The 11,484-nt window shown below is 39.8% G+C and overlaps 2 protein-coding genes across 2 annotated transcripts; both read left to right on the forward strand.

The window, feature by feature from the left end:
* The first annotated feature begins 8,022 nt into the window (after window positions 1-8,022).
* On the forward strand, window positions 8,023-8,810 carry LOC141626764 (uncharacterized). Its single transcript, XM_074440419.1, has 3 exons — window positions 8,023-8,295; window positions 8,391-8,493; window positions 8,603-8,810. The coding sequence occupies exons 1-3, from the start codon at window positions 8,028-8,030 to the stop codon at window positions 8,790-8,792; spliced, it is 561 nt and encodes a 186-aa protein (XP_074296520.1). The 5' UTR covers window positions 8,023-8,027; the 3' UTR covers window positions 8,793-8,810.
* A 189-nt stretch (window positions 8,811-8,999) lies between these two features.
* LOC141627435 (uncharacterized) lies at window positions 9,000-10,392 on the forward strand. The gene is made up of 4 exons (XM_074440710.1): window positions 9,000-9,106; window positions 9,212-9,390; window positions 9,521-9,641; window positions 9,717-10,392. Exons 1-4 carry the CDS (start codon window positions 9,011-9,013, stop codon window positions 10,104-10,106), a joined length of 786 nt encoding a protein of 261 aa, XP_074296811.1. The 5' UTR covers window positions 9,000-9,010; the 3' UTR covers window positions 10,107-10,392.
* The last annotated feature ends 1,092 nt before the right edge of the window (window positions 10,393-11,484 follow it).

Genomic DNA, 11,484 nt, shown 5'->3' on the forward strand with positions numbered 1-11,484 from the left:
CAAGTCCGATTCTAGATTCTATATATGGGATGAGCCATATCTATGGAAAATGTGTCAAGACCAAGTCATCCGACGTTGTGTACCGGATGTAAAAATCCCATCCATCCTAAAACATTGCCATGAGTACGCTTGTGGGGGTCACTTTGGGCCTTATAGAACGGCACGTAAAATCCTTGAGTGCGGGTTCTATTGGCCCAAGTTGTTTAAGGATGCTCATGTGTTCGTCAATACTTGTGACAAATGCCAACGGGTTGGCAACATCTCACGACGAAACGAAATGCCCCAACAACCAAGGCTCTATTTGGAGGTTTTTTATGTGTGGGGGATAGACTTCATGGGTCCATTCCCCAAGTCGGATGGGTATCTTTATATCCTTTTAGCGGTGGACTACGTTTCAAAATGGGTCGAGGCTATTCCAACTCGGAATGATGACGCAAGGACGGTTTCTAGCTTTGTTCACAACAATATTTTCTCAAGGTTCGGCTATCCTAGGGCGTTGATAAGTGACCGGGGGACTCATTTTTGCAATATGATTTTGGAGGGATTGCTAAAGAGGTACGGGGTAGTGCACAAAGTTTCCACCGCCTACCACCCACAAACCAATGGCCAAGCGGAAGTTTCCAATCGGGAGATCAAGAATATCTTACAAAAAACAGTGAATCCCGATAGGAAAGATTGGAGTCAAAGGTTGAATGATGCTCTTTGGGCATACCGCACCGCTTACAAGACACCCATTGGTATGTCCCCATATCGACTCATTTATGGGAAGGCTTGTCATCTTCCTTTGGAAGTGGAGCATAGAGCCTATTGGGCCATCAAATCCTTCAACCAAAGCATAGATGATGCGTGGTTCCATCGGAAGCTTCAACTTCAAGAAATTGAAGAAATCCGTCTTGACTCTTATGATAATGCCGCCATATACAAAGAGAAAGCTAGAATATGGCATGATCGAATGATAAGTCGGCGGGTTTTCAAGGAGGGCACCAAGGTTCTTGTTTTCCAAAATCGGTTAAAGTTGTTCTCCGGGAAGCTAAGATCAAGATGGGTTGGACCATTCATTGTGAGCAAAGTCTATCCTCATGGAGCGGTCGAAGTTGAGAACCCGAGCACGGGAAAGACGATTAAGGTGAATGGGCAATGGCTTAAAGAGTATCATAAAGGCATGGAAGCACAAATTGTTGAACAAGTCACTTTGGAAGACCCCATTTACCAAGCTTGAGCATGAGAAGCACTTTGTCGAGCCATCGATGTTAAATAACGGCAAATTTGTAAATATTCTATCCCAATTTAATTGCTTTCTTAGCGTAGTTTATTTCCGCAATTTATTTTCTCGCATGTTAATTTTCGTTAAATTAATTTCATTTGCATTGACATGTAAAAAGGCACTTGAGGTTTGTTTAATGATTTAGTGATTTGCAAAGACCCTCTTGGAAGGCGTGCCCAAGAGGAGATGAGAGTCGGGTTTAATAGGCAAAATGATTGGAAGAAGCTTTGAAGAAGAGATCAAGGGTAAAAGAAGAAAAAATGAACTAAATTTGATTTTTCACAATTAAAAGAGCTGAAGTCGAAACTGCGAAGCTATGCGCAGCCTGCGCAGGTGCGCACGATTGCGCAGGCAAGCCTAAATTTTGCGCAGCCTGCGCAGGTCTGTAATCTCGGTTATTATCTTCTCTTATCCCGTTTTCAATCATCATTATTTACCAAAGTTTTGTTCGTCCAACTTCCCCAAAACCCCATCTCATTCACTCCAAATCAAACCAAATCACCTTTTATCATTAACAAACCTCCTTCTCATCACCAATTTCTTCCCCAAATTCATCCTTGGAATCAAAAACACCATCAAACATCCTTTTTCTCGACAAAAATCCCCAATCTCCCAAACCCTAGAATTTTTCCGGGTTGATTTGAAGCTTTTTCAAGTGGATTTCTGGGTTGCCAAGGGATTTTTATGCAACCTTCCTCTTCATTCAAGCAAGTTTTGGGAATATTCGGGAAGGTATAACAAATTTCTCCACTCTCTTTGTTTCCATTGATTTAATTCACTTTACTTTGTGTAGTTGAGTTGGATTCTTGCTTGTAATTGTTATTTGGGGATTGTTGGCAATCATTTTCTGTTAGGGAAGGCAAATATTCAACAAAATTACCTTAGCTACACAAGATTGTGCTAGTGGACACAAGGTATTTGTTGAATTGCCCCTTGGAAAATTTTTCAGATTTTTGGTTGTTTTAAGTGGTTGTTTTTGAAATTTTTAAAAGAGAACAAGATGGTTTTTGGTCTTGACAAAGGAAAATCTAAGAAGAAGGGTGAATCCTCAAACCAACCTCCACCCAATGCACCACCCAAACCATTTAAAGGGGATGAAGGGTTACCAAACAACCTTAAGACGTACTTTAAGTTCCTTGAGAGTAAGCCCTTACCGATTTCAAAATTCCTTCACCCGAGTACCTTGAGGGACATGGGTATCTTTGACCAAACCCTTGCCTTCCTCACCAAGGTGGGGTTAGAGAGGTATATTATCCTTCAACCTCATACATACCCCGCCTACACCTTAGAATTCCTCTCGACCATCCAAATCACGGGGGAAAGAGGGAATGAACGGGTGAGCTTTAGGTTGAACAAAACTTGGCATACCCTAACCTTTGAGAGGGTGAGGGAAATTTTGAGAATCACCAAACCACCCTCCTCCATAAACCTACCGGGTACGGCCTTGGATGATACTTGGTGTGCACTCACGGGGAAAACACACGGGACAAACAATGACAAGATCTCCTCAATCACAACCCCCCCCCCATCCGGATTCTTACACGTATGATTTCGTGCTTCTTCTTTACGATGGGGGAACCTACCAAACTCAATGAGGGGGTCTATGAGTGCATTTGGGCAATGTTGCCCGAGGGGGAGGGGGTGCCGGATTGGGCAAGACTTTTCGTGGTTGGTGCATCTAAGCAACGAGAGAAGAAGGGGAGCATTAATTGTGGAGGTTTGGTCACTCTTTTTGTGGCTAGTTTGATTGGGGATATTCTTGATAAACAACCTCGAGTGTGGGGGAATCACCTTTACAATGAAGCGGGGTTGGTGGAGACCCATATGATTTATCCATTGGACACGGTCCCATGGAGTTGTCATTGGTTGGGGGAAGGGGGTGTCCAATACATGAAGCTACCATTAAATGGCCCCCTCCCAAGTGGACCACGAGCCCGGGATTTCTTTTGTCCCGCCGAGGCCAACCTCCCCAACCCACCCCCACAAAGAATGAGGAAGAGAAGAGCGGTTGAGTCTTCCCAAGGCTCACAACAAGAGGAAGAGAGAGAGGTTGAGATAATTGAGGGGGGATTCCATGAGACCCCACACATTCCTTCGTCCTACCAACCGCCTCAAGACACTCCTATGTTTGAGGCCGGGGGTTCCTCAAATCCACCTTTAGCACCATGGCAACACCAAATGTTCAAGTACTTTGAGGAGACCCGGGGGACGTTGGAAGCAATTAGTGGGAGGGTTGAGAGCTCCCATTCTTGGCAACAACAACAAGCGCCAAGATTGGAGAGTTTTGATCAATTTCGGAAATATTTTGAAGAACATAAAAGGTTGGGAGATGAGGCCGAATTGGCCCAAAGGAAAATTCTTGAGGGGATTGCCAAGAGGCAAGAGGAGTCTCTTGCATGGCAACAACAAAGTGCCAAGGCTTGGGCGGAAAATCAAGCCATGTGGTAAGAGCAAAACAAGTGGTGTGAAGAAGTGAGCCAACAATTTGGGGTGCAAAACGAAAGGCACCACCAATACCTTGAGGACTCTTACTATGACGCTCAAGCCCATGAAGACTCCTTTGGCCTTATTCAAGGCCTTTTCGGCATGACTCTTCACCAAAATGAACCAACCTATCAACCCACCATCAATGAAACTCAAGTCAATGCGGCCTACATAAGGGCCCAACAAGAAAAAGAAAGAAGAGAAAGAAGAAGAATGAACCGGGGGGCATATGAGCAAGGCGAAGGCTCGGGCCCCTCCAACTAAAAGTTTGAAGAAGTTGGTACTCCCTCACATTGAGGACAATGTGAAATTTAAGTGTGGGGGAGTGAGAAATTGTAACATATGTAAATTGTCTTTCAAGTCAATGCAAATGCAAAAAAAAAAAAAAAAAATTGAAAATTCCGGCTAGGTGAAAACCCACAAGGGTGGGCACCTAGGCAACATTAGAAAAGGTGCCGAGGACGGAATGAAAACCCGAAAGGACATTCCGGGCAAAATGAAGAATCGAGTTGCGAGCCACCGATGAGAGGAAAGGAAAAAGCTAAGGTGAAAACCTGAAAGGGCACCTTAGGCAAAATGAGGGATTTTCAAACAAAAAAAAAAATCGAAAAATTGAAAAATGCAACACCAAAAAGATGGAGGGATAAGAAGGGAGCAATAAGGAGGGTCTTGGAAGGAGGTTAGATTTAGGATTTAATTTCTTTTTTAGTCAAAGAAAGTTGTTACAAATTGGTGGTTTTTCATGTTGGCTATTAGGTTGTTGATCTTTGTTGGTGTTTGGCCAACTTAGTAGCATGACTTGCATTGGTTGGAGTGATAAGGGGGTGATATAAGGGGAAGATGAATGAGTTGGAGGATTTTTTAGGTCACTTTGCTATTGCCTTGGGATAAGGCAAGAGTGACCATTACTACCTTGGTGATATAAGAAGGGTGGAGTTGCGTGATGAGTCGGCGTTGGTGGTGTGTCGTGTTCATGTTTGAGGGAGAAATAAGGCGGGGGAGTGAGTGAAGAGTTGTGTCAAATTTGAGTCAAGTTATTTTTGTTTTTAATTGGTGGTTGTGTTTTGAGGGAGATATAAGAAGGAAGAGGAAAGGGAAGAGTGATCATTCTCTCCTACACTCTCTTGTAGACTTCATAGTTGCTTGTTTCGGGTTTTGCTCGGGACTAGCAAAAGTCTAAGTGTGGGGGAGTTTGATAGTAATGTATTGTGTCGGTCTATGAGGGTGATTTTATCACCCTTGTGTCTTTTAATATGGGTATTTTGGTACACTTTTCCTAACATTTGGCAATTGGTTATGTGGTGGTAACTTGTGCACTTTAACTCGGTTGGGCACTCAATCCTTAATGCATGGAACCCGAGCGGCAATAGAGCACCTTTCAAAGGTCAAGACAAGGCACAAGAGGATCACTTGTAACCCGAAAACCAGTTGGGAGAACTAGGAATGAAGACTAGAAGAAATGAAGGCAATTTAAGAGGTCTAGCTCGTGGAAAATAGAAGTCCAAAAATGCGAGCATGTGCGCAGCCTGCGCAAACAGGGTGCGCAGGTGCGCACTATTGCGCAGGCAAGAACAGTGCTTGCGCAACCTGCGCAGCTCTGCTATGCGGGTTTTCTAATCTTCTTTTTGGGCTTCTTAAGTGGAAATCTTTCTAGGTTTTCGTGAAGCCCTATAAATATCCGAGAGTTTGAAGACCTAAGACAGTCACCTACCATCATTTCATCTCATCTAATCTCATTTTAGGGTTCTAATCTTGTAATAATTTAGAAAACAATTTCCATTGAAAGTTGTAATCTTTCTTTATTTCTTTGGGTTTTGAAGACTATGGAAGGCTAAATCCTTCCCTTCTTGGTGTAATTCATCCAAAGTCTCCAACTTTGGTATTGTAAGACTCTTTTAATCTCCTCTTATTTATCTAATGATCTTTCCTTTGTTCTTAAATTCTTATGTTGAGTAGATGAATGTATGAATTGATCACTCTTGCATCTTATTTACCCAACTATTGCAAATTCTAGAGAAATGGTTTAATCTATCTAGGATTGTTTGGAGCAAGCTTGTTGTATGTTGATTTGGTTTAAAGGATTCATGCAATAAGTAGGAAATTTTATGTCTTTTCTCATTTGTATGGTTTAATCTTGTGAGAATTGATCTTAGCTTCTTGTCTTGGCACAACTCTTAATGCTCATGTTTGATTGGCACTCATGGTTTAATGATTTGTTGATTAAACTTGGAGGACATGCATAGATGGTTTAATTTGTGCATGTTATTATCTTGACTTGAAAGTATTGGGTAGAAATTAGTAGGGGAATTATTAAAGAGTTAAACTTTACCATTGTTGGTTACAAAGGAAGAATTGCACCAAGTTCTCTTAATTATTGAATCATCTTACTCACCAAGTGTTTGTTATATTGCTTGTGAGACTAAGTTTACAAACTTTACCTTGTTCCATGTTACCAATCAACTCAAAAACCCCTCTTTTCATGTCTCTCTATTGTTTGCCATTGTGAATAACCATTATTTGTTTATAATCTTGTCTTTAGTAGTCAATAGTTTACAATTCAAGTATTTAGCTTAAAAGACCCTCTCTTGGGACCGACCCTTACTTGCACTATATTACTTTATCATTTAGAGTAGTCTAGAGTATAGTTTGGCTTATAAATTGTTAACTTGGTAGGTTAATTCTAGTATTTTACGACACCTATTTTTCACCCTACCACATAGCCGTACTAATCAATAGATAGCTAAGAGGCATAGCTTTCTATCACACTCCACCTCCTTTATTATTGCTTCTCTTCACCAAAAAAAATCCACCTCGTTTATTACTTTACATTGATACTTGCAATATTATCACTATACAACTTTCCTCTTACATTACAACAGTGGAGGAAAGGAAGAAAATCTACAGGTATGAAACCCTAAACTTTGCTCTAAAATCTACATTTTCATTAAATAAGGTTGGATCATTAATACTGTTTATGATTATATATTTACCAACTGCATAAAAGTTTGTTTTTTGTTTCATAGTTCCTTCAAATATGGGTCATAATACCATGTAAATGAATTAGATTCAAGATAGGTTAAATGTTGTTTGTTGTGATCCAAAAATTTAAATGTTGTTTGCTGTGAACATCTCTTAGAAAAATTAAAGATTTTTCAACTAAATATTATTTAGTGATTCAAAGGATGAATTTAATTTATGTATTGATTTGTAACATAGCTAAAGCATATCAATTAAAGTAGAAATTATAAACTGAAGTATAGTTAGAAGATTGTTTAGGTAGTCCAGTACTTGATTTGTGTTCGCTTCATTTGTGTTTACATTATTGACACCCTATATTTAAGTAGAATAGGAATGTCTTTGCACTGCTATGAACAATGTTTAACGACATCAGTTTCATGCGGTCCACACATGATGTGAGCTTACTATCGTTTTGTTTTTAGGCAGTCAAAACTGGAATTTATTAGTGATTATAAGCTTTGATATTATGCAATGAAAATGGCTGTTTCTAATGATTTAAGCATACATTTGTTTTAAATAGGCAAATCTGTAGAATTCATGTTGAAATTATGCAAATAAATGTTCACTATGTATTGTTGTTGCTGTAAATAAGGTCAAAGTGTGTGCTTTACTGTGTTTTTAGATCAATATAATATATAGATCTTACCTATTAGAAACTAAACTCTCAATCAATAGCCTTCCAGAATGAAACCTAACACAGCTTACTTAGATGAGTTGACTGCTAAAAGCAAAGACTACAAAGTCAAAGTGAGGGTGTTAGAGAAGCGACGCCCGAAGACATCCTCTGACAAGAAGGTGCTTTACCAAAGCTTGTTGCTCCAGGATGACAAGACGAGTCCTTTTTTTATATAAAGTTTCAGATTAAACAACTTAGATCTATATATAATAATGACTATTGTTTTCACTCCCGACACCCGTGAGTGCGTACTAACTCTCAATAGACCCAATTCCTATGTCATTTATTCTTTATTTGTCTTAATACCATATACACAGCCCTAGATTAATCTCAATTTTTTTAAAATGCAGACTTCCATTATTATTCAATGTATTTAGTAAGAAGACTTTTGTTTTTGCCCCTCACTTTAATTTAGACTATCAGATGGATAAACATGCCTACATCATTATCATAAGCAGAAAAATCTAAATGAATAGAAGAAAATCTAACAAACACCTATTTATTTTGTTGTTTTTTTTAGAAAAAAAAGGTTCAAAAAAATATAAATCTTAATATAAGTACTGGTTATATTTGCAGGGCACAAAGATGCGAGGGGCTCTTTTCGCTGATCAAGTGGAAATATTTGAAGATGCAATCAAGTGCAACGGAGTCTATGAAATCACTAATGCTCCTATCAGCCCTGTTAAGCCAGAGTGGAAGACAAACCCCACTAATCTTGATTTCCAAATGACTTTTGGGCGCCGAACCATCGTGCTGCCAGTAGACAATGGTGATGACGGTAATGACCCTACTATCCAAGATTACAGCCCAATCTCCCAGCTGCCTAGAGTACCAGACTATGCCGAGATGTTTGGTAACACTTTCCATCCATACATGTTGATTAATACTCTGATCGATTGCTTAATGTAAATTTTACAGTCATTTGAACATCTCTTAAATACCTTGCAGATGTGGTTGGTGTTGTACTCTTTGTGGAGGACCAACCACGTATGATCACAACAAACACTAATCGTGAGTCCAAAGTACGTGAAGTCGTGCTTATTGATCACAGGTAACACTCCCACAATCAACATCTCCCCAGTATACCTTCTACAATAAAACAAACCTAACCGAAAACGATTCTTCTAATAGTACAAAATTTGATGTATTCGTGATTACAGTACCTCACAACCACTGTCAATTTCTATGTGGGATGAGTTAGCTGAGGACGACTGCAGCATGCTTATTCCAACACCTGGTCAGTTCAGAACAGTTGGGCTAACAGCGCTTAGAGTATCGAACCACAGAGGTTACGCTCATTTACTATATTTGCATTATAAAGGTCATCCGCTAAGGCAGGCTGATAATTAACAGCCTTGTCTCTATAACATACAATATGCAAGCTTTTGAATGTCACAACATCTCTGTCAACCATTATCATACATTCGCCTGTTGGAGCTTTAAAGCTGAAGCGCTAGCATCCTGGTATACTTCAGACTTAACCTTCTTGTTTTAGCAACTACAAGAACATTTCTACTCGCATTCTCAATATTATAACTATTTAAATTTGTAGGAGGACCAGCCATCACATGGCGCTGACAGAGCTGCGATCAAGGGTCTTTCATGTAAAGATGCCAATTCTAACACAGAAAACCGTTAAGATTGCCGCACTCCGCTCTAAGAAGGTGCACACAATTTTAGCATTCAACTTTCATTAAATTATCCATGACAGGTGCATAAGAGTGCCAATCCATCTAAGCAACCATAACCTACCCTTCTGCCTTCCACAGGCAAAGTCGACTTTACAAGACGAGAAATACTGGTTAGACGTTACTATTCCAACTGCTGAGCTCTACAGAGTAAATGCATACATGGGTTGTTCACACTGTGCAAAGCGATCCAGCATTCCACCAGGCCGTGCATATATATGCGATACTTGCTCTGAAACCGATTGCACCTCAGAACCAAAGTAAGCCCCAAAACACTATTCTAATTTGCAATGCAAAAAAAAGTAGAATATACAACCTCATAACCCAGCTAAAACCACACCTAGGAACTATATTAGTACATTGCTAACACATGAACACAATATCTTATAGGATCACATTCGGCTGTGATATCTCGGATGGGAGTGGAACATTACCAATGACTGCATTTACGTCAACTACTGAGAAGTTGTTCATGATGTCAGCAGCAGATATATTCCACATGAAGGAGTCTGTGAGTGTACCAACATTAAAACCTAAAATCATGCGCCAAGGCCTATAACTTAACATATATGGTACTACTTTGCAGGATGACGAACAAGCATTTTCAGTCGTGCAGGAGATGATCCACTATAAACCTTTCAAAGTCCAAGTTGGCCCTTCTACGTCGCTCGTGATGAGCAACATTCTCCACTGGGTAGTCAAGAAGGTGGTTATTGATGGCCCAGATGATAATGCTTCAGGAAGTGTATCAGCTATTCAAGGAGACCCTTCGCAAGCCCAAGTTGTAAGCAGCTCTGAAGGAAGCCAGGTAACAGGCAAGCTGCTTGCACCTTCTACAAACAATGAAATCACAACTGCTATATCCATCATATCAACCGCCCCTGGCAATGTTGCATCAGCAATAGTAAACACTGCAGTAGACAAACCAAGTGAGATCACTGATGCAGAATTTATCCAGCCACAAGCTATGAAGTAGGTGCTTAAGAAGGAAAAGGCAGCCGCTGCCTCTACACCTCTTCCATAAATGAAGGGAGAGCAGTATCAGAATCAGCACAAGCATATATAGAATGACTAATAGTAATGGCCTGTAACCTTAATATTTTGCGTACTAAGACTAGACTTAAATAATTAACTGAACCGCCCTCCCGTATTTCATCCAGATCAAGATGTTTTTTTGCGGTGTTACTAGCACCTTTTAGAAATCTGTAATACTTGGGTATGTAACTACCAAAACATTGGGCTTATCAGTTTAATCGTATGTTAATATTTAAGCTAAATGTTTTCAAAGAATACGAAGATGGTCCTTAGAACTGTTGCGCGCGGAGAGACAACTAGTAATAGAAAAGATTGGAAGCTTGGAAACGTGTGCGTAAAATGCAAAGCCCAAAGCCAACATCACAACTTTCCACGCTATACCACTGGACAACAAAAGAACCCACGCACCATAGCTGTTTTTCATGCATACAGGCGGCTCGCCTATGTAGATGGCAACACGCTAGGCAGCTAGCTTGGCTGGTAGGCGGCTAGTCTGCTGCTATTTCTCTCTTCTGATTTTACTGGCTGCTCGCCACGGTACCATGGCTGCTCGCGTTGAGCCTCTCCTTGCTGTGTTTCTTCCTTTGCTAGCCATTCACCCAGCTTCACTCGGTTTCCACTCCGTCTTCCATGATCGGGTCAAGTCCGTGTAAATAACTCGATATAAGAATGATCAAGCACGACACATATAAATGTATTATGGCCCATAAAATGCCGACTTTAGCTTTTCTCAAATCACTTAATCGACCCCCTTATAATATACAAAACCCGTTTTGTCAAATGTGTCTTAAAATTCTCCTCAAACTTTTCAAAAATGGGTAGTATGCATACCCGGATTTTGATTTTTTATGCTTAATCCTTTCTTTAATTGTCTCTTGGTACTCCAATCCTTGTTAATAATCTATCGCATTACTTGACATTGGAAATTTCATCTTAAAATTTACCCAAATTTTCCAAATGTATGATAGTATACCGAAAATTTTGATTTTTATACTTCATTTTGATTTAATTATGTCAAAAGTTTGATAACAACTAGAAATGTTGTATAATGCTTAAATTGGGTTTAAAACGTTGTATAATTTCATAAGAATTTATGTTTTCGGAAAATTTGTGTCTCCAGTAAACTTTTGGTTGATTAAAATTCAAAGGAAATCATGCCAAAATTTTCTACTCAAAATGTTATTAGTAAACTAGAAATATGGGGAAGTTTCAAATTTGTTTCAAAGTGTCTTGAATTCTCATCTTTTCTATCAGGAATCTTGTTGTGTGAATCGGTTTTTTAGCATGTCAAGGAACACCCGAGGAAACCGCGGAAGGCA

The sequence above is a fragment of the Silene latifolia genome, chromosome Y (assembly GCF_048544455.1).
Source record: "Silene latifolia isolate original U9 population chromosome Y, ASM4854445v1, whole genome shotgun sequence".
NCBI classification, from domain to species: Eukaryota; Viridiplantae; Streptophyta; class Magnoliopsida; order Caryophyllales; family Caryophyllaceae; genus Silene; species Silene latifolia.

Bases quoted from the DNA above. Each gene is read 5' to 3' on its own strand.
- LOC141626764 (XM_074440419.1), top strand. From the start codon at position 8,028: ATGCGAGGGGCTCTTTTCGCTGATCAAGTGGAAATATTTGAAGATGCA. The intron at 8,296-8,390 runs GTAACACTTTCC...AATACCTTGCAG, and splicing joins AGACTATGCCGAGATGTTTG to ATGTGGTTGGTGTTGTACTC. The intron at 8,494-8,602 runs GTAACACTCCCA...TCGTGATTACAG, and splicing joins GTCGTGCTTATTGATCACAG to TACCTCACAACCACTGTCAA.
- LOC141627435 (XM_074440710.1), top strand. From the start codon at position 9,011: ATGGCGCTGACAGAGCTGCGATCAAGGGTCTTTCATGTAAAGATGCCA. The intron at 9,107-9,211 runs GTGCACACAATT...TGCCTTCCACAG, and splicing joins CCGCACTCCGCTCTAAGAAG to GCAAAGTCGACTTTACAAGA. The intron at 9,642-9,716 runs GTGAGTGTACCA...ACTACTTTGCAG, and splicing joins TATTCCACATGAAGGAGTCT to GATGACGAACAAGCATTTTC.